The sequence below is a fragment of the Thrips palmi genome, unplaced genomic scaffold (assembly GCF_012932325.1).
Source record: "Thrips palmi isolate BJ-2018 unplaced genomic scaffold, TpBJ-2018v1 HiC_scaffold_17, whole genome shotgun sequence".
In the NCBI taxonomy this organism is placed as follows: domain Eukaryota; kingdom Metazoa; phylum Arthropoda; class Insecta; order Thysanoptera; family Thripidae; genus Thrips; species Thrips palmi.
Window position 1 is genome coordinate 11693150 of NW_023144626.1, and position 22748 is coordinate 11715897.

At 45.2% G+C, this 22748-nt stretch overlaps 1 protein-coding gene across 1 annotated transcript in view; it reads right to left on the reverse strand.

The window, feature by feature from the left end:
* Positions 1-22748, reverse strand: part of LOC117644061 (esterase B1-like) — a 35316-nt gene that overhangs the window by 11486 nt on the left and 1082 nt on the right. The window contains exons 3-11 of the mRNA XM_034383246.1: positions 16639-16791; positions 15029-15139; positions 13657-13782; positions 10678-10867; positions 9535-9932; positions 9300-9372; positions 8494-8622; positions 6134-6312; positions 5078-5225 (exon numbers count right to left, since the gene is read on the reverse strand). Of these exons, the coding sequence (XP_034239137.1) occupies positions 5078-5225; positions 6134-6312; positions 8494-8622; positions 9300-9372; positions 9535-9932; positions 10678-10867; positions 13657-13782; positions 15029-15139; positions 16639-16791 (1507 nt within the window). The remainder of the gene's footprint in view (positions 1-5077; positions 5226-6133; positions 6313-8493; positions 8623-9299; positions 9373-9534; positions 9933-10677; positions 10868-13656; positions 13783-15028; positions 15140-16638; positions 16792-22748) is intronic.

Below are 22748 nucleotides of genomic sequence, written 5' to 3' on the forward strand. Positions count from 1 at the left end.
TTAACAATTTTTTGAACAAATTTTTCGACAAAAAATTGTTTTTATTTTTTTTCTTGAAAACTATTGCAGATATAAAGCCCATTCTAGTCAATTCTATGACACTACTGGGGATGAGTCTCCCTGATTTTTTCCCCACAGATCTGAGCAAGTATGCGAACAAAATCTTACGAGAAGCAAAATTTTAAACGTTTCGACTAAATCTCCAAAAAATGTCCAAAGTCACTTTCCCTTAAGCCAAAATGAAGCTTACTCAATTATCTAAAAGGATTTTAACACAGAAATTGTAAAATCTTAATCCGTCTACATCAAATTTTTTTTTTTAAAAGTGCTTTTAACATGTATGAGCCCCCTTAAGAAACTGTCAAAAATTATTACTATTATTATACCCAGCAATTAATTCCAAGAAAAAAAAGTTTTAAGCATCTCCTTGCCTTCACAACAACGGTGTTATTTTCCACACTTTCTTAAGTGATTTCTTCTGTGGCAGAAATCAAAGTGGATCGAAGGAGCACCTTTTTCAATACCTTCATGAAATGCACCTACAAAGAAAAGGTAAGTGACATGAAAGTCATTGATTGTCAAAAAGGGTTGAAGCCCATATTAACAGTTGGGTGTTATTTACCGATTCAAATGTGTCTGGCAGAGGTTTGAAACTAACATAAGTTGATTCAACTAATGTATCATCATCACTTCCTCCATCAACGTCCATTGGAATTGCTGTACCCCTAGGCTGGGTTGATTCACCACTTGTTTTTTGATGTACCTGCAAGAAACCAAAAAGTTCTGAACTATTGCTCACTTTTTCACAAGCCAAAAATACCAAAATGAAAACATACCATTCCAACATTTAGTTTTCGCCTAGAAGAGACATTTTTATGAGGCCTCTTCTTGGGGGGAGAGTTTAATCCGTCTAAAATAACACAACAGACTTAGATATCACTTAATTGATAGAAGCTATTACTTCTTCCCTCCTGTACAGAAGAAATGACAACACTCACCATCCTGAAGCAATCCTTTTCCTTTGAAGGGTGACATCGAAGTCATCATATTACAAATGCCCTCGGCGTTGTCATGATAGTCATCAAATTTCAATAGACGGTTGTAAAAATGGACCTCTTCGGTTTTCAGTAGTGAACGTAAGGCTTCAGCTACGTTCCCATCATTGAACTGTAGGGAGACAAGAAAGTTGATGAAGGTGTTCAATAAGTCAAGCTTGACTAGTTATTAAGCAATAACACCCTCCACCAGCAAGGAAAGTACCTCAATTTCCACTAAGCCACAAGAGTTCTTTCTGCATTCCTTAATGGTACTTTTCAGTTCTGGACATATATTATTTCTAATTCGCAACTTTTCAATCACTCCAATAAACGTTAGCTGAAAGAAAAAAATTACAGAATTTAAATAGTTATATGAACCTGTCGTGCATCTAATGTGCCCATAGAGTAAGGTTAGCACCACTATCCCAAGCAGCCAACAGGGTATAAAACAATACAGTACACGAACTGGATAAAATTTACAGTAGCTATACCTTATGAACGGGTGTGGAACGTTGTGAACTGTAATTGTAGCGTGTCTTCGCTGCAGAGCGGGGCCTGGTTCTAAAATGGACAATACCATAAAGTCACTTAAAGCATACACAAACCAAGTAGTACATGTAACGGGTTCCGTCGAAAATTCATGACATCGACCTACCTACTTCCATGTCTTCCACCTTATCTTAAAATTATGTCAAACTACGGTCGCATTTATCTTCGAATCACTTCGAACACACTGAATTCGTCTTCCTTCGTCACGTGCCGCGTGCCCGTTCACCGAGCGAGACTGTCACTTGTTGGCGATTCTGCCAATAACGCAAGAAACATGACGATCGTGCACTTCTTTATAAAAAATGATTTCGGTGTCGGGATAGTCGTGGAATTATAACACTTGCTCTTTCTTGTCGTACAAATAAATTTTTGAATAATATAATGCTGGTGAGAGTACTCGACTGACTGACTGACTGACTGACTGACGGCCTGACGCGTTTCCCTTAAGAGGATAGACCCCGTGTGTCCACAAAACTTCTCCCACCAACCCGAATCTCAACTATGTTTAATTTCACATGATTACATTCGGTTTAGACCCCACGAATTTTTGGGGTGTCTCCTAAAATGAGAGTAATGGGCCTCTAAAGTTGTCTCAAGTTACCCCGTCATTTGGGGTAACTTGAGACACTCCTAGTTTTCACTTTGCTTTTTCACAGAAGTGGGGTTTTTGTCAGACCATACTGATTTTCTGAGACATTTAACTTATTTTTAATGAAAAGTACTACTTGTGGAATATGTTAGAAGATTTTTTTATCCTTATATTAAGATTTTTTCATCAAAGTTACATTTGGTAATTTGAGGGATAACGGCACTTCATGAAGCGCAACGATTCTCCCATTTCACCTCCAACTCTGTCAACTAAGTACAGCGATTCTCTCATTTCACATCCAACCCTGACACCTGTTAAGACATTTTTCTTTATTTCTACGTACACAAGTCCATTCCTGCAAAGGTATATAGTCTTAGTCAATTTTTAAAATTTACTCAAAATCCTTTAATAATTTTTACAGTTGTTTTTCTTCAAAAAATCGACGGTTCTTGGGCTAGACGTTGTCCAATTTCAATGACATTTAGCTCGTTGGAAAGGTAATTAAATTCCCCATCTTTTGAGGCTTCAATATTTATTTTGTCTCATCTGGTTCGTGTGTAGTTGAGAAAACACTCCAACTTTAAGCTGCATATCCATTTGGGCCCCTCTACACTGTCTAAAAAAGTGATTCCCGATCAAATTCGGCTTAGTTTTGATCTTAGGACGGAGAGGCCCGTTACTTTAAACCACCCTGTAGTACAAGCAGGTGCCAGTGTCAAGTTACGCCACTCAACTTCCGTCAAATTCAATGAAATTTGGTGTCTCAAGTTACCCCGCACAGTTACCATTTTCTTTAAAAGTCAGTATAACCCGATGAATGATGGGTTTCCCTCAAAACCAATGCTGCATTTAGAATGTTGAAATAATAGTGTTGAAAGGTACTACAGTTATTTGGGTCTCAGCAAGACGTGTTTCGAGTACCAAGGGAGACTTGTAACACTTCTCTAAAATTGTTAAATTTACTAAAATTGAAAAATCGTTATAGAACTGACCAGCTTGGTCCTAACCTGCTGTTCAAACGCTTTAACGTCTTTCCAAACAAGTACGAAAAAAAGTGCTAGGGCAGTTTTGACCTCCGAATGTGCCGAGCGAGGTGGCAGCTCCAAAAAGGTGGAAAAGCAGAAGTGTCTCAAGTTACCCTTGCTGTCTCAAGTTACCCCGGTTTACGGTAACGGCGTCGCCGACGACGTTACCCAAATCTGGGCGACCTGACGCCGGTTACCAAATTTCGGGTGATAAGTATTATTTCGTCACCCAAAATTGGGCAACGAAGTTGCATCACCCATCTGAAGGGTGATGATGGTGACCTATTCATTCTCAGTTAAGCGTTTCGGATACGGCCCGGGTGGAAGTATCTAAGGATCTGTACACTGTTAAAAATAGTTGTTTTAAAACAACAACACAGTTACCAACCTCGACAACGCTGTTGTTTGTGAACAAGTTTGCTTGTTTTGAAACGACGAATTCGTTGCTAATTATTTTAATGACTTATGCTGTTTCAAAACAATATTTTGCTGCGTACAAACAACCCGGACAATCTAAGAAGTGGTTACTGCGGGGTAACCGGGACTCTACTAGGTCTGTGACCTAATCGGCAATAAAAATTGATGCAAATAAGGCAGTCTATCGGTTTACAAACATCTTGTGGACTAACAACGCAACTCGTTAGTAAACAACAAAAGTCATTTGAAAACAACTTTGATCGCTAAGAAAATTAGCAACATATTTACTGCTAAATTACAACATAATTTTTAACAGTGTAGTTGGCATGGAGGTGCTGAACCCCAGTCGAGTGGCCTTGCTTTTTGGCTCAGCCTGATTTTTTTAAACTGTCAGGGACGCTACGTTTTCACGAACGAACCAGTGAACTGGACATTCCCACACTTCCCCATCATGCCTTACGGGCACTACCGGCTGCGGGCGAGAGCACGGTCCACCGGTACCAGCACCAGGATAAACTCCTGCATGGTAATCGACCTGGAAGTCATTCCAAGACCGTAGGGGTCATCTGTTCCGATTACCGCGGTGTGCGACGGTTCACACATTCATGGTTTCCGTTAAATATTAAAACTAAAGGGTTTCGCTGAAATTTTCTCACAATTTTCTTTTGACCCACAATATCAATAGAGCGTATACGCTCGACTATATAGTCGATCGAAGAACTAGAGGAAGAACAAAACCAGATATTGGGCCAGCAACATAAAACCTCACAAGACCTTTCTGAGTGTTTTAGTTTTAGAGTTCTACGAAATGTATCTCTTTCAAAAGCAATGTTGTTTGCTTCTAATACTTTTTGGCAAAAGAAGGAAATATATTTATTAACATTGTCCCCTTAACCACGCAATATCTGTCACAATAGTCACTTATCGACTCTTTATCCACCCCGACTTCAGGTTTGGTTCCTATTATTCTTCGGTCGGCGACGACTGGAATGCTCTATCGCGCTTAAAACCTTCCGAAGTACTGTGAGCACATGTAAAGTATAAGCTATTTAATAAGGGAGAGTGGGGCGATTCGTAACAAAGGCGATTATTAATTTAAGTGGAGGGTGCAGAAGTAAACCTAAGTACGGCCGGCCCCTCATTCGCTAAAATTAGATGGTCCATGAGCTATCGAAGCGGATGTGATCGGTGCTCTGCTCAGGTATAGTTTTGGAGGGAGTCTGAAAAATATGTTGTGCGCCATCTAGACTCACTGTCCTGCCTCGTCCTGGGCTCATCCTGAGAGTACAAGCTACCTGACACCTCATAGTGTCTTGCATTCTTACCTTAAGTTGAAGGTGCAAAGGTATTAACTGTTAAAAATTTGCTGGTTTTATAATGCCTTTCGATACTGGGTCGGGGGCAAAAATGGATTCTGTTTTTGTCAGAAAACTGTACCTTTGCCGGGGATACGTACGTACCTGGCAGTTCTGATCGAACGAGCTTCTTGACAACGGACAGCTTGCCGTCGAATGTAAAGAGGTAGAAGAAGGCCGGTTGTGCCGACACGCGAGTCAGGGCACGCATGTAGCGGCCCACTCCGATGCAGACGAGGAGGTCATTGTACATCTGCAGCACGGAGAGGAAGAGTGAGCAAGGCAATGGCCAACCATTGGACTTCCCCGGCCAGATAAAACATGCACGTGCACAGAGCTGGGGTGAACCGAGGGGGTAAACACTTCTTCTTCTAGAAATCGTACAGAAACTATTCGGTATTAACGTGTAAGTATTATGGCGATATTGGACGTGTATGATGACATTGGAATGCTAAAATTTTGTCACATGACCCAAAATGGTATTGCGTGCACGTGTATTACGCGTAATATGGGGTCTCTAGGTACAGGGTTTTTCGGGAGTATTTACTGTTTACTCCCTCGGGGAGATCTGTAAGAAGGAGAAACGCAAGGCCGCACTGTTCTGTAACGACTTAATCGTTTAGCTTTCACAATAAACATCACAATAAAATATCACAGTAAAAAAATAAACTTTTATACACAGTAAAAACAATTTCCAGGATTCGCAGGCCCACCCCCGAAAAAATAGCATATTTTTCCAGGGTGGGTCTGTCAAGCCCGGATACTGTTTTTGTTGTGTATACTTGATACTAATCTGGATTGTTCTTTCGTGCGTCGAATGCAGAGCAACACCCGTACTGCACCCTCTAAACCCTCATGACGACTCTGGAGCTCAAAACGCGTCCAAAGTTTTGGCCGTCTCCACCAGACTAGTCTTCTACACTATAAATGTTGTACCGTGAAGATTGTCCATATTATGGTGAAGATGTTCCATAATATGGTGGTGCAGCTGACTTCGTAACATACCATTGAGATTTCACTGTACCTTATAGATATTTTGACAAATTTTGATGGTATTATGGAGAAAATCTCCACCATAATATATTGGTGCACCCTCTCACCGTAAGACATTTACAGTGTAGCCCACTGTGGCCTAGCTGGCGCTAAGACGATGGCTCTCACCCGGACGAAGTTGATGATAGTCGCCTTGGAGACGGCCTTGCCCTGGAAGTAGTGCTTCCGCATCATGTCCGCCACGAGCCGGGACTGAGCCGAGCCGCGCGCCAGGCCGAGCTCCACCGGAACCACGCGCTCGAAGTCCTCCTCCAGGAGCGCCAAGTTCCGGGCCGACGGCGTCATGTCTGCGGAAAGAGAGCCATGCATGAGTCGCAGTTTAAACACAGGTAAATCAAAGGCATAAGAGCAGTTGCCAAAATTCGGGGCACTTTTGAAGGCCATAGAACCTCAAGAAAAAAATATGGAAAAGTCGGTTTTTTTCTCGGCCAATTTATTCAGTGATGTCCCACGACTTATATCTGAACGCAGTCGAGCTCCCGGTGCAATATTGCAGAAAGACCAAAAAGCCCCTATCAAAAGTATAGGGGAAAGACACGGAACGTTACAGAAAACAGCGGGATACGGAACGTTACATTGTCATTCAAACAGGCCTAGTAACTCTCTTGCTATGAATTAAAACACGCCATTTGGTGTGAGCTCCTGTTTTAAGATTCCTCAACACGTCCCGATAGAATTATATCTCTGTTTGGTCTAGAACTTGCCCGGGGAACAGAAAAGCATTTTAAAATCATGGTCGGACACTACCGAAACATAACCTATAAAACAAGATTCTGAGCTTTCTATTAACTTCTCAGAGTTCCCGTTTGCACCATTCGACGGCAAAAATGCTACAGATTAATCTGACGACAAGGCCGAGAACTATCAGTGGAGTACAACGCGAGAAACCGTGATAATTCACATGTAACGTTCCGCAAAGTCAACCACGGAGGACATTTTGCGTTTACAGATTGCACCCAAATCGAGCTCGTAAAAACGAGTTCAGTAACATGTGTCTGATAGATAAAATAATAAAGTTTCCGAATATCTTCTCAGAATCGTTCTACGTTCCATATTAGCTGAAATATAAGCATCGAAACTTTGAATTTATGGACGGGGGACATGCCGGAACGTTACAAAATGACCCTTTGGAGCACTTTATCGACATCTTCTGAATTGTAAAAGTGGTGACTTAAGATGGATAAGAGTGGGCGACGTCGAGCCCAACACAACGCACCAAACCGCATCTCAATACGTTGAAAAATAACGATTATAGAGCCAAAAGACACGAAAGATACCCTTATTTTGGCAACCGCTCATAAAAATTACGCCCTTTCAGAGCGTAAAATGCGAGGGGGCAACAGCTTTCCACATCCGTTGTACAAAATTTGACCACATTCAGGAGGCAAAAACGCCTGTAAGTAGGCAACATGTGTGGCAAAAAAGCAAGATATCTTGCACATTCTTGCACATTCACACAATCATTGTACACAAAATTTTACAGTGGGTCACCCCTCGGTAAAATGCCCTGTAAGGGCGTAAATCGTTTTATGCCCTTCGGAAGGGCGTGATTGGTATAGGAATTTTAAGCAAAATTGTAATGCCATTCCAAAAGGCATTAATGATTCACGCCGCTCCAGGGGCGTAAATCGTTTACGCCCTTCTAGGGCGTAATTTCAACGCCTTTGTTTCACCAGTGAATGGCGGTGCAGCGCGTATCGGGGCGAATGTTCAACTCCTTGTCTTGTCCTTGCCTGTGGCGCCTGCAAGGTAGGCCACCAATCGACCACTGGTACCAGAATGGTGGCCGTGTGTTTTATGTGCAATGACGAGTAGACGTCTTTTAGAATGTCAAGGGTCGCTGATCATCCTAACGAATGATAAAAAATACGACTTCACGATATCCTAGGTGTTGCGAAGTTGGTTTCATTTACGTCCCGGTTCAGCAAATATACCTGAGGCTAATACTGCGTTGATTGGATTCCATTTCATGTTTGGTACAACCACTATCAATTAAACTAGAACTTGCGTAAAGGACCTGCTGCGTATCAATTTGTTTCGGAAAGGGTCATTAAAGAGTGTCAAAACACATGATGGTCAGGTTATTCTAAAAGACGCGCGGTAAAATAGTTCACTTCACCCAGGTTCAAGAGATTTGAGGTTTGAAGAGCGCACTGGTGGAAGTCCCTCAGTCCGCAAGAAACAAGACATCGCAACCCCGTTTGCGCGGCTATCGCATGAACTAGAATCAAGAACCAAGGTCAACTATAAGATGAAAATTTCGTCGAAAGCAATTTTTAAAGATTTGGCAGGAACGATCAAAGCAGGGTTTTTTCGTAAAATTTTGTACTTTTGATAGCTCGATGTTTATGGTTGTAGTTCATGCGATGCGATAGCCACTTCAATTACCTGCTGTGGCGTAAACGGGGTTGCGATATCTTAATTTCCTCTCCTTTCCTCTATCGCGGAGATCTCTCTGCTCAGCTCACCATTCGTAATGATGTCCGGTAGCAGCACGATCATGCCTTCCGCGTCGTTCTGCCCCGCCAGTGTAGGCACGGGCCAGTAGTCCGCGCTGTGGCCCGCCATCGCCTCGGCGGGGCTCACTCTGAGGAACGCTGCGAGGGGAATGCGGACGGTCAATCGCCGGCCGCGTTATTAAATCATGTGTGTGTGTGTGTGTGAGAGAGAGAGAGAGAGAGAGAGAGAGAGAGAGAGAAGGAGAGAGAGAGAGAGAGAGAGAGGGAAGCAGACTGCACTGCAAGGAAAAACCACAACGAAAGTACACAAATTCTTGGCAATTTTTTTTATCAGGAATTTATTGTACTTTCAAAGTACAACTATTGTTGTGCAAAGTACAGCGTGGAACCGGCATGACCAGTGCTGTGCAGTCCAGGCCTCGTTGTGGTTTGTACAATTCTCGTTGTACTTTCCATAATCCCTGATGTACTTTTATTGTTCAGTTTTTATTGTACTTTTTGTTGAACTATTCACTCTTTTCCTTGCAGTGTTCCTGAATGCATGCGAAGCACACTGTTTCACAAAGTCCCTGCAATGCATTTTGTTATACTTAGAACCTGCGAGGCACAGTTTTACAGAGTGCCCGCGAAGCATACTGTTTTAAAGAGGGCCTACAAAGCACATACTGTAGAAATAAATCTACGGAATTAACGATGGTACCTGTGGCAAAAGAGCTGCCGAAGACACCTTCGTAAACTCACAAAGATTGGTATCTTACGTAGCGGTAGCATAAGAACAACGAAAGGAGGACAACATTTTCAAAAGGCGGTGTCACCTGTATCATTGGGGGCGCCCGTTGCCTCTTCCACGGTTGGAACGAAGGGAGCAATGAGTCCAGCCGCACCCTCCTACAGACAGGAAGATATGGTGGAAATGTACTGCACCCAGTGGGTAGAAATGCGGAGATGTGGAATTAGCACTTGGAAGTGCAGAGTGAGTTACACTTTAAACCTTAGTGTCGACTAAGTACACACTGACAAACGCTCGAGCCGCGCACTGGCGCGCCCTACCTGCTTCTCGAACACGTGGTAGGAGGCGTCGATGAGCTCGCGCGGCGTCTTGGTGCGCAGGAAGGCGACGAGGCCGTCGGGCGAGGCGCACGGCGCGCCACAGCCCAGCAGGCTGCCGAGGCGCCCGGCCCTGGCGCTGGCCTCGGAGGGCGTGGCGAAGGCCCAGGCGTTGAGCGCGCAGCCGCTGAGCTGCACGGCGCGATGAAACAGCCCCCGCGACCCCGGGGACATGGTGTGGTAGTGCGCGGACGCGCCGCCCGCGCTGTGGCCCAGCAGCGTCACCGAGTTGGGGTCGCCGCCGAACCGCCGGATGTTGCGCTGCACCCATCGCAGGGCCAGCGCCTGGTCCTTGAGCCCCGCGTTGCCCGGGGCGTCCCGCGAGCCCGCCGCCAGGAAGCCTGCGGCAGCCGGGCCATGGACCACTCAGTCCACACTCTCAGTCTCGTTCTGACTTTCATCTCTCTGCAATCTCAAGTGTGTGCCAGGCATGCACTTCTTGGTGCATGCCTGCAGGCACACACTTCTTTTCTGCGTGACTGGCAGGCACACACTTCTTTTCTGCATGTCTGGCAGGCACACACTTCTTTTCTGCATGTCTGGCAGGCACACACTTCTTTTGTGCATGCCTGCAGGCACACACTTCTTTTCTGCGTGACTGGCAGGCACACACTTCTTTTCTGCATGTCTGGCAGGCACACACTTCTTTTCTGAATGTCTGGCAGGCACCTACTTCTTTTCTGCATGCCTGGCAGGCACACACTTCTTTTCTGCATGTCTGGCAGGCACACACTTCTTTTCTGCATGACTCAGGCACACACTTGCTTGTATGCATGCATTAGCGACGGCATGCACCAAGAAGTGCATGCCTGGCACACACTTGAGTTTGCAGAGCTCGTGCCGAAAAGGTTTTTGAACACACTTACAAATGCATGCTTGGTAAGTACACTTTTACAAACGCATACTTGGCGCCGTATAACTCCATGCTAAGCATAGGCGTTTGTAAGTGTGTACTTACCAAGCATTCATTTGTAAGTGTGTACTTACCAAGCATTTATTTGTAAGTGTGTACGTGGCCAAGCACGCATTTGGAAGTGTGTACTTAGTATACAGTTAGGTCTGTAGTGTTGGCGAGGCGGAACTGACCGAGGGCGCCCAGGCGGTACTGAACGGTGACGAGCACCACGTCCTCGCGGAGCAGAAAGTCCGGTCCGTAGATGTGGCTGTTGGCCGTGCCGGTGTAGAAGGCGCCGCCATGGAGGAACACGACCACGGGGCTCAGCTTGGCCTTCGGCACGTCGTCGTCGTCTTTGGAGTCGTTGCCCGCCACGTGGATCTGGCCAATCAAAAGGCTTCTGTTGCAAACCTTGACGTTATTCTTAAGTAAGAAGTAAGGTGAAATTTCACTCTCATTCCAAGTACGCGACATCACGTTCAATAACAGGAAAAGTAGCGATATACATCGGCAACTTTGGCCCGTCCCGTACATTAACAAATGTGTGAATTTCGCCTTTGTTTAACCCTGACGGGTTTGAACCTGAGTCTGGGGTCAAAATAGATGTTATTTTCGTCATCAGCGCCCTCAAAAACATAAGAAAAACAATGTTCAAAATATACCCCACTGGGATTTGAACCCGGGTCCAAACTTCTCCGATTCGCTTGAAACTGGCACCGTTGGTTTTGTCTCGTCGCCCCGATTCTAAAAATACCCCTACATGCCCTGCTAGCTGTATCCGTTGCCGAAATCCTCCTCGACCCCATTAAGACCATGATGCACCTGCAGCAGCGCCCCCGGGGCTCCGATCGGATTTGCTGCCACCGGGAGGTTCTAAGGATCACCCAAGGAGGCTGCATACCAAATTTGGTCAAGATCGGACCACGGGAAGTCCTCGGACGGACGGACGAACGAACGGACGAACGGACGCACAGCATGCATCATACTATATGCCCGTCCCTCCGTCATTTTTGGCCCGTCTCGTTTATTTTTGGCCCGTCCCGTTTATTTTTTGTAAAAAAAATGACGGAGGGACGGGCATATAGTATGATGCATGCTGTGCGTCCGTTCGTCCGTTCGTTCGTTCGTCCGAGGACTTCCCGTGGTCCGATCTTGACCAAATTTGGTATGCAGCCTCCTTGGGTGACCCTAAGAACCGCCCGGTGGCAGCAAATCCGATCCGAGCCCCGGGGGCGCTGCTGCAGGTGCATCATGGTCTACATGGGGTCGAGGAGGATCTCGGCAACGAATGCAGCTAGGAGGGCATGTAGGGGTATTTTCGGAATCGGGGCGACGAGAGAAAACCAATGGTGCCAGTTTCGAGCAAATCGGAGAAGTTCGGACCCGGGTTCAAATCCCAGCGGGGTATTTTTGGAACATTCTTTTTTTCGAGTTTTTGCATTGTTTCTGATGTTTTTGAGGGTGCTGATGACGAAAACGACATTTTTTTTAACCCCAGACTCAGATTTAATTCCCGTCAGGGTCAAACATAGGAGAAATTCGTACGTTTCTTAATGTACGGGACGGGCCAAAGTTGCCGATGTAAATCGCTACTTTTCCTGTTATTTGTAAAAAAATGACGGAGGGACGGGCATATAGTATGATCCCTGCTGTGCGTCCGTCCGTCCGTCCGTCCGTTCGTCCGAGGACTTCCCGTGGTCCGATCTTGACCAAATTTGGTATGCAGCCTCCTTGGCTGACCCTAAGAACCGCCCGGTGGCAGCAAATCCGATCCGAGCCCCGGGGGCGCTGCTGCAGGTGCATCATGGTCTACATGGGGTCGAAGGGGATTTCGGCAACGGATACAGCTAGCAGGACATGTAGGGGTATTTTTGGAATCAGGGCGACGAGAAAAAACCAACGGTGCCAGTTTCAAGTGAATTGGAGAAGTTTGGACCCGGGTTCAAATCCCAGTGGGGTATATTTTCAACATTCTTTTTACTCGAGTTTTTGCATTGTTTCTGATGTTTTTGAAGGTGCTGATGACGAAAATAACATAAATTTGGACCCCAGACTGAGGTTCAAATCCCGTTAGGGTTAAACATTAGCGAAATTCACACATTTCTAAATGTACGGGACGGGCCAAAGTTGCCGATGTATATCGCTACTTTTCCTGTTATTTTTACAAAAAATAAACGGGACGGGCCAAAAACGAACTTAACAAAATGTCACGTCAGGCGCGGATCCAAGGGGGGGGGGGCGATGGGGGCGTCGTCCTCCCCTGAAAGCGGCGAAGCCGCCTGGAAGGTAGGCAAAAAGTAGCACATAACCCCTGTAGGTAGGCAACTTTCACGACGTCGACCCCCCTCCCCCCCTGAACCCGTCTCTGGATCCGCCCTTGTGTCACGTTCGTTTCAACGTGATGTCACGCACTTGGAATGAGGGTGCTCGAGCATGCACTACAAATTCGAAGGTCAGACTTCTCTCAACTCCTAAAATGCTTGACAAGCTTTGGTCAGACCGGAGAGTCTCGTCAAAACTCGGCCAGAACTTTGTGAGAACACCAAATAGAGGGCAGAGGTTGCTTAGTGCGTGTTTGCATTGTGGACTTCACCCCGGCCGTGAAAGCCCCACACTGCAGAAAATAACCACAACAAAAGTACACAAATTTCTGGCAATTTTTTTGCCAGGAATTTAGTGTACTTTTCAAGTACAACAATTCGAGGGGTCCTATTCAAAAGATCTTATCTGCGCGTTCCCCCCAAGACAATCTTATCTTAAACGCATGTGAATTTTACTCAGTTTGATCATTTAATACAGCTACAAATCAAAATCATTTGTGATAAAATTCACTGAAATGTGGAGATGAAAGATCAAAGAAACCAAAAGTACATGTAAAAATATATTCCGCTTACTCTCGTACGTGTCCCAACTGGTCAAACTGGGTGAAATCCGCATGCGTTTAAGATAAGATTGTCTTGGGGGGAACGCGCAGATAAGATCTTTTGAATAGGACCCCTCGAATTGTTGTACAAAGTACAACGGAACCGGCATGACGAGTGCTGGGCAGTCCACGGCTCGTTGTGGTTTGTACAATTCTCGTTGTACATTCTACAATCCCTGTTGTACTTTTATTGTACAGTTTTTGTTGTACTTTTGTTGTACTATCCACACTTTTTCTTGCAGTGCACCTGCTTGGTGTACACGTTGAGGAACAGGCAGTCCTCCTGCTGCGCCCAGAAGCGTCGGATCTGCTGCCACAGTCGCGGCAGCGAGGACACGATGTTCCAAACGCGGCGCAGTGACGGCACCTCCATCTGCAGGCAAGGCGGCAAGGCGCTAATAGACAAGGAGGCATGACTGGGCACACTGTGAACCAGAAGACCGGTGGAAGCGGCCAAAATTCTAGACGCGTTTTGAGCTCCTGAGTCGCTGAACAATGCAAAAAATTCCGTGGTTTGGAGCGGAAAATGTACGGCCCGTCCGTGCACTCTCAGCACGTTACTGACACCCTCTCATTTCAGGAACGTGACATCACGTTGTGTGTCATGAGCATTGTGTCACATTCGTTGGGTTGTGAATTGGCTAAAAATCAGCTTGTTCACATTCGAACGAATGTGACAATGCTCAAACGAACGTGACATCGTGATGTCACGTTCCTGAAATGAGAGTGACTTTGCTTATTTTGTCAGAACTTACGCAAGTAATTTGTGCAACCATAATACGTACTTTTCCTTTTATAAAGAATTACTTACGAAATATTAAACAATGTACTGACAATTTGGTTTTGTACATAATTTTACATAGGGAATTAGTCATAATTACTTAGAAAATACTAAGCATTATTGTTGCTTGCACGAATACGTAATTAATGAAGAAAAAGGTCAGTAACGTGCTTGAGTGTGCTGCTTCTGTGAGGTTCCCATGAGGATCTCATGTAAAGTGGTTCGGAAAGCATGTGTGGAACCTCCGCGGTTGGCAAGTTACGGACGGTCCATGTAAAGAACTGACCAGACATTTGTTCCGTGTAATTTCTGTACTTTTCTCTATCAGTGAACAGGACTCGATCCGATCGTCTGACCCCACCAATAGATTCCTCGTTCGGAAAGCAATCCATTGGTGGAGTCACACGTTCGGTTCGAGTCCGTTACACTCTCAGACTCGTATTAACTTTTTTCTCTCCATTATTGACTTTTTGTCCTTTGCTTACGTAGTTTTTTAAGCAGCAATAATATGTATTATTTCCTTTGTAACCATGTACAATATTGTTCACTATAAAGACTAAATTGTCATCAATCATTGACTATTTCTTAAGTCAATTGCGTATTGACTCTTTGTCAATAGCAAATTGACTTTAAGTCAATATAACGAATGAAATCCTACATAGATATTGACGAAATAGTACTTATTATTGCTGTGTAAAATACTCTTTAACAAAGGACAAAAAGTCAATAACAGTCTGAGAGTGTAAGCGACTTCAGAGCTCGAAACGCATAGAATTGTGGCCGCCTCAACCGGTCTTCTGGCCCACTGTGGGGTGGCAAGCGGACCAGTAGTACCGACCATCACGACGTCGCGTGGCAGCCAGTAGATGTCGGTGTGAGGCTGGCAGCACATGTGGCCCTCCTCTAGCGCGGGACGCACATCGGGCCAGCTCGCTGGCGGCAGCGGCGCCTGCAGCGGGGAAGGCGACGATGAGGAACACCGGGGGCTCTTGGGCACCGGGGGACGAAGAAGGCACTGAGAATCCAAACGCTATGAGTATAGCACGTATGGTGCAATGCGCTGAGATATCGCACCACACGTGCAATGCCAGAGCCATATCGCACCATAGGTGCAATGCTTTCCGAAAATGCCCTATGCTTTTGCATGGGAAAGGGGAGGCATTGCACTTCATGTGCAATGATTTTGCATTGCACCAATTGACGCTATACTCATAGCGTTTGGATTCTCAGTGGGGGCCTGCAGTTTACTTTGATCAGGCCGAGGCCTGCGCGATCACACCAAACCAAACAGGCTTGCCAGACACGGCCGACCCGAGCGCGCCCGGATCGGCCGAGCGCGCCCGAGTGCGTCCGAAGGCGCCCGAAGGCGCCCGGGGCCAGGCCCACAGGCCCGATCACTGTGTTTCCCGCAATTCTAAGAATTGAATTCTTCCGCTCTCTCTCTCTCTCTCTCTCTCTCTCTCTCTCTCTCTCTCTCGACATGGACATGGTGTCGGTGTCCTCCCGCGACCCCGCGGCTGCACCAGATGTTGTGCCCCTTCCCTGGCTCCGCCCCTGCTGACGGCTGCCGGTTCCCTAGTTACGCCGTTGCTAGGGACGCCAACAGTTGAAACTGCATTACATTCCTATTCGTATTACGGTTGTGGCACTTCGGGGCCACTTCGGGTCCCGAAGTGCGCCCGAAGCACTGGCGAGATGGTCGCTTCCACCCGAAGGCGCCCGAGCCCGCCCAAACGCGCCCGAACGGCCCCGAGGCCCCGGGCGCGCGCCCGGGGGACCCGAAAGCGCCCGTCGGGCGCCCAGGCGCCCGAGGCCATTTCTTCGGCGCCCGGAGGGACCCGAAAGCGCCCGGTCTGGCAAGCCTGAAACCAAACTGTCTTCCTAGTGCACACTTACAAATGCATCCTTGCACGTGCACAGTTAGAAACGCATGCTTGGCCAAGTACGCACTTGCATCTGCGTAATCGAGCGTGCCTGACTCTCTTTCGTCCGAATTTGGGCGAGTATCATTTTATCTCCTAAATTTGAGTGATGATACTTTCAAGCTGTAGCTGGTCCAACGTTTATCACCCAATTTATTGTAAGTGACCCTTCCTCGCCCAAATTTGAATGTTCAAATGATCCTCGCGCAAATTTGGGAGACAAAGTGCACAGCGCCCAACATTGGATATTGGTGACGACCTTCACTGGTAAAACTAAAGCGTAGTATTACCCACAGTTTTCAAGCGTAATCACTTGACGCTTGAAATCAAGCGTAACAGGCTCAGCCGCCAAGATTCCCCCTATTTAAAGGCATAGGGAAATTTCTAGTCTTTGCTTGATTTCAAGCGTAACGTCTTCAAGCGTAACTTTATGCTTGACTCAAGCATAGAGTTACGCTTTAGCTTTACCAGCGCTTTCATTCGCAGTGAATGAACTTTGCAGTGTAGTTAGGAATGAGGTGACCACCTTAAAGCGTAGGTCACCGATCGGCGGCCGGGCGTACGGGATTCCCTGGAAGCTGAAGTACGGGATGGCGTCCTGCAGCGTGAGGCGGTGCGCGCCCAGCAGCAGGCCCTGCTCCACGCGCACCAGCGGGCCGCTCAGGGCCTCGTGGGGGGCCTGCGACCAGCGCCACGCCGCCAGCAAGGCGAGCAAGGGCAGGGCGTGGCGCAGCCACGGCTTGAGGCTCTCGCCTGGAATAGATGCAGTGAAAGGAACAGCGAGGGATTCTGCGTTCCGGTGTACACATGAGTACCGGTGGTAAGGGAGTATGGGGCGATTCGTAACAGGGGCGATTCGTAACACATGCGTTTATTAATTTAAGTGGAGGGAGCAGAGGAAAATCTGAGTATGACCCCTCTTTCGCTTCAAGTACAGGGTCCTTCTACAATCAAAGCGGATGTGATCGGTGCTCAGGTATAGTTTTGGTGGAGGGCGTCTGAAATTTAGGGTACACCGAAAACAGGTAAATCTTTTATTTTGAGCTCTAGGAAGTTTCTGTCTGAGGCTCCCCAGGTATGAATCACCATCGAAGTACCGTTGGGGCCTTGAAGCGTGACCCCTTTACAATGTAACCACGTGGCATAAGGTGCTTTTACTTTGTCCAGTGATAGTTAGGGACGTATTTCTTGCGTAGCCGGCAATTGGGGTGATTCGTAACTAGACCCGTATAAAAACAAGAATTTAAGTAAATTTTGCAATTAAATGCTTGAATTATTTCTCGAATCATCTGCTGCCTAATTCCAATACATTTACACAGTTCAAAATGCATTTTAAAGCGAGTTATTCTATTATTTCCTCCAAAATTGAAAAAAGTGAGGTTAGGGTTTACTTAGCCGGTCAGTTTATGCTGAGGCGGTCAAGGGCAGCTTGTAATGTAGATTTTAAGGCGTCTATAGGACATCCGAAGAACAACTGCTGGAGGAGATAACATTCCCGACGATGTTTCATTTAATGTGTAGGCTGTTATGAAAAGCCCCATGGCTGTTACAAATCACCCCATGCTGGGGTGATTCGTAACAGCATGCAAGGGTTTGGAAAGCGTCTTAGATTTCAAAGATTACGGACTCCAGATTGATCCAACGGAGCTGCACAGTCTAGATGAAGGGCCAGACTGCTCAACTGGCACAAGTTTGACACCGACATGCAGAATGTTCTTAATTTTGTATAGAGAATTCCAAAATCTGTTACAAATTGCCCCATACTCCCTTACACCTTGCTTTACTCATAAATTTCACATTTGAACACATTTTAAGGCTTTATTTAGCGTTTTAAACGGCACTCAACGACAAACCGGTCAAAAAACTAGTGAATATCGCCCTTTTGAAATTTGTGAGTACATTGAGTACGGGCAAATTTGTACACATGAGTACACTTGTGAATGACCCCTCGAGGAACAGTCAGTTGTTGCAAAGTATTTTCTTCGCAAAAAAAATGCACGTTTTTAATACAATGTCAGACAATACTCTGCAAGTATTTTTGAGTGTAATATGATGCAGCCTTTTACATCAAGATTTTACGAGCACTATGGAGATTTTGGTTGTCACTTGATGACGATTTCAAGGATAATTTCCCTCACAAGAAGGTCACCAGAACATTTGATGACAATTTTGGTATGCCATAAGAGAGCGTTGATGGAATTTAATCAATCAATCAATCAATCAATCAACCAATCAATCAATCATGATCAATTTGTGATGGCATTGTCATCGTTTGAAAGATATGAAAATACCATCCACGATTTTGTCGTAAAGTGACAATAAATTTTTGCAGTGGGTGCGTACCTAAAGACACCATCCTTCCCAGGGCCCAACGAGGCGGCGTCATTTCGATCAAGTACACTACGCGGGTGAACCGAGAATCGAGTTGCTTGTGGGTATCGTACGCCTGGGCCCACCAGTTCGGAGTGGTGTCTCCGATGGAAGAGGAGGGGGCATCAAGGAGAAGAGAGAGAGGGAGAATCATCAGATCGGGCACAAGCGTCGATCGCGCAGAGAGCACACTACTGTCAAGCCACGTGTGGAGAACTCCATACCAGCTGGTGCCAAGTAATTCTCCACACTTGGACGTGTGCAGTTTGCAGTCTACACTTAAAGATGTGGGTGGAGAAGCTCACAGACCCACATCTCTAGACTCTGCGCAAACTTGGAGAGAGCACGCTGTTGAGTTTGAAGAGTTCTTCAAGTTCGCAGCTGGCGAAACGCAGCTGGAACTGCTGTTCCTCTGCGTTCCCAGCGAAGTGCAACGAGACGAAGATAATAGGTACAGGTGGTGGAAAGCAACTGCATGGCTTCAGGTTCGTGGAAGACAAATCATGGCGCATTTATTAGAATTTTTGAAAAATATGAAAAGAAAACAATATCATTTAAAGTAAAAAAGCAAGGTGCCAACAACACGGCGTTTTGTTGCCAAGGTCAGAGGATGTTTTTCATGGAATTGAATAGCAGGACGAAGTATTCTGGCCTGTGGACTCTTCCGGTTTGGTCTTGAGTTGGGCCCCGACGCGTGGTTCGAGGCAAATGCAAAACACTTTCGGGTGTAAATCATGTGTCTTGTCCGGGACTTGCACGCGCTTTGCGTACTCCTAGTGTGGCTCTTTTTCGCACTGCGATGCAAACATGTTAATTTATTCTGTTGTCAACAGGTGTCTGTTTCCCGGCTTGTGGGGGCATGCTGTGGGCGACAAGGAACTGGGTGAAAATAAATACACAGTAAAAACGGAAATGAACGCGCCGTACTGTGGAGGAAGGCACAGGTGACATCCCAGTGTTCTTGTCGCCAGCCCTTTTCCACAGACACTGCCATTATTAGCCTGATGGACTCCTTCTTAGTCACGGGGCTGTGGGTGTCACCACAGTCCACACCTAGCACTTGGTTGCGAATCCTTGCGCCACAAGACGCGATTTGTAGCGATGCGTCCTTTCTTGATTATGCAGACCCATCTGCATCTAATCACATGCTGATCAATCGGTCTCGAAACCACATCCCAGCAGTATTTGGACTTCAGGCTTTCCGTTTCACTTTTCATCGATTTCCTCCATTCATAGGACCTTGGACCATTCCATGCTTCGTTCGAGGAACTGGGTTCAACAGAAAAAATTCCAATGCTAACGCATTGCACGGTGTTCCGGTTGTGGAAATCAATTTGAAATCTGTCGTCTAAACGTTAATTACGTTAATTTTACCGTTATTTACGTAACTTTGAATCCTACCGGTATTTTTACATCCTCAAACCTGATTCAGGTAACACAATGACCATCTCAGTCCATCTCGCGATTTACAGTGCTCATGTTCGTCAAACGAAAGTCATCCGCGTTCCGAAACCACCCCTCCCGAGTTTACTAGGGGTACGCGCCGTTTTGTTTGGGCGCGTAGTAGGCGAGCGATGCGTCTGTATTCTTGTAGAAGATGGTGAAGAATATATGCAAAGTAAGGCCAATACAGGGTCAATGTGAAACTCAATTTTAAAAGTTTGGTCACAAATTGGTAAATTTTGGGGAAAGTAAAGGTCTGGGATGAAATTGGAAGTCATTTTCGTGATCAGCACACCAAAAACTGCAGGAAACTATATAAAACTCGATGTAAAAATTTTGGTCCGAAATTGGTAAATATTTGGAAAAGTAAAGGTCTAAGATGAAATTGGAAGTCATTTTCGTGATCAGCGCACCAAAAACTGCAGGAAACTATGTAAAACTCGATGTAAAAATTTTGGTCCGAAATTGGTAAATATTTGGAAAAGTAAAGGTCTGAGATGAAATTGGAAGTCATTTTCGTGATCAGCGCACCAAAAACTGCAGGAAACTATGTAAAACTCGATGTAAAAATTTTGGTCCGAAATTGGTAAATATTTGGAAAAGTAAAGGTCTGAGATGAAATTGGAAGTCATTTTCGTGATCAGCACACCAAAAACTGCAGGAAACTATGTAAAGCTCGATGTAAAAATTTTGGTCCGAAATTGGTAAATATTTGGAAAAGTAAAGGTCTGAGATGAAATTGGAAGTCATTTTCGTGATCAGCACACCAAAAACTGCAGGAAACTATGTAAAACTCGATGTAAAAATTTTGGTCCAAAATTGGTAAATATTTGGAAAAGTAAAGGTCTGGGATGACATTGGAAGTCATTTTTGTGATCAGCACACCAAATACTGCAGAAAGCAATGAAACACCGAGGAAATTTTGGTCGCAAATCATGTAATTCTAGTTGAAAGTATGGGTCTTCAGTTGTTAGGTTTCTTAAGAGCGTTTCCTGTTCATAGTGTCATGCCACGAACCCTGACCCTGTTACTCAGTCGAGGAACATTTAACAGCCAGCATTGAATTGCTTAATACGATTCACAAATACTTCAATTACCATTCGATATCTCCTTGTTACTGAACTTATGAATACGCAATGTTATTAGTAATACCTAAATAGCCTTTCTCCCTTTTAGTTTAAACTAGTGGATTTAACTATATTGATTTATCTGCATTAATTAAAAAGAGACATATTTACAGGCAGGCTGATTTCAACTACTTTACGGAGAAGACCTTCTGTCAGATCCAATGAATCGTGTCATAGAATCCAATGTCGAGGCCACTTATTGCTAAATGCAAGTTTATCTTATTGATAATGATAGTCATGGTGTGTTATTTTATCTTTGAAACAGTTTAGCAAAAGTATTTACCTAACATTCTGAGTAAATTAAAAAAAAAAAAGCAAACTCAAACCATGACCAACACAAATTACTAGTTGTCGCAGACAATGTATGATTAAGTTAAAAGAATCGTCTCATGAAATCATATGACCAAGTCAGTGAATCGTCTCATTGAATCTGATGTCAATGTCAAACCTTGAATGCGCTACACTCACTCATCATATGGTTTTCTTTAAGGTTAGTACTATAGTAAACTCACAGCATTGCAATGAAGCCTTTTCCCAGAATCAGTGCCAAGAGTCAGCAAAGACTATTTATTTTGGCAAGATTAGCATCTGGTTTGTACTCATAGAATGTATTAATATATTTTCTAACTGTTATTGAGCAAAGCAAACAACTGAAAAATATAGTGTCTGAGAATATAAATGGAAATACACTCACAAAGGTTAAAAAGACCAAATCATTCTTGCAATTATCAAACACACTCCACTGACTAAAACATTTCCCCTGTGGTGGGGGAGGGGAGAGGGTGGACGGACGGACGAAACGCGTAATAATTGTCACTTTCATTTTCCGTATTTCACTGAGTTGACTCTCCGGAGGGGTTTCAATCATTCTAAAATATCGAAAAAACCATGACCGTACTCACTTCTAAGCCCTTCTACTCTTTAGTTTGTTTTATTTGCCAATGTTTTGACAGGTCCCGTATTTAAGAGTCGCGGCCGCAAGTATGAAAAATTGCTACGACCTGCCAAGCACTGCCAACCTAACTACGCTAAGAACCTAATTCAAAAAGATGTTTTGAATATTTCAAACAATAGTAATCGTGAATATAAGATAAACTCCCCCTGGGGGAGATTTAGGAGCCTTCCGGTGCGAAATTTTGAAACTATTTGTGCGGTAGTTGCTGAGAAACGTGAGTGAGTTACGGACAGACAGACAGACAGACAGACGCACGACCAGTCACTTTTTGGTACCCCCAAACACGGCATGGGCTCGCTATCGCTCGCCAATAAAGTTTGTCAAACCAACCGTCGTGCTGGTTACAGAATTTGGGAAAACACGACAAGAGAACCGCAGCCTTTAAAAGCAAGCCAAACAATCCAACCTCAGCAACAATGTAGGGGCAGTTTCAATGCGCGACTACTCGTTTCTTCAGCCTCGCGATTTTCGAAAGGGCGCAGACGCCGAGAAAATTGTTGCCAACCCCCGAAAATTAATTTATCGCGTCTTTTCTGCTACGAACTTTTTACTAGCGACAGACTTCAAAGGTGTTCCAATGTCGGGGCACCGTGCAATGCGTGAGCATTGGCATTTTCGAATTTCACGGCGTTTTGATTTCTTTTTATCAGCGACTTTAAATTTTGACAGTTGGTATGATGGCACCGTGTCGTTGCCATGGAGACTATTTTATGTTGTAACCATTTTCTCAGAACACAGACG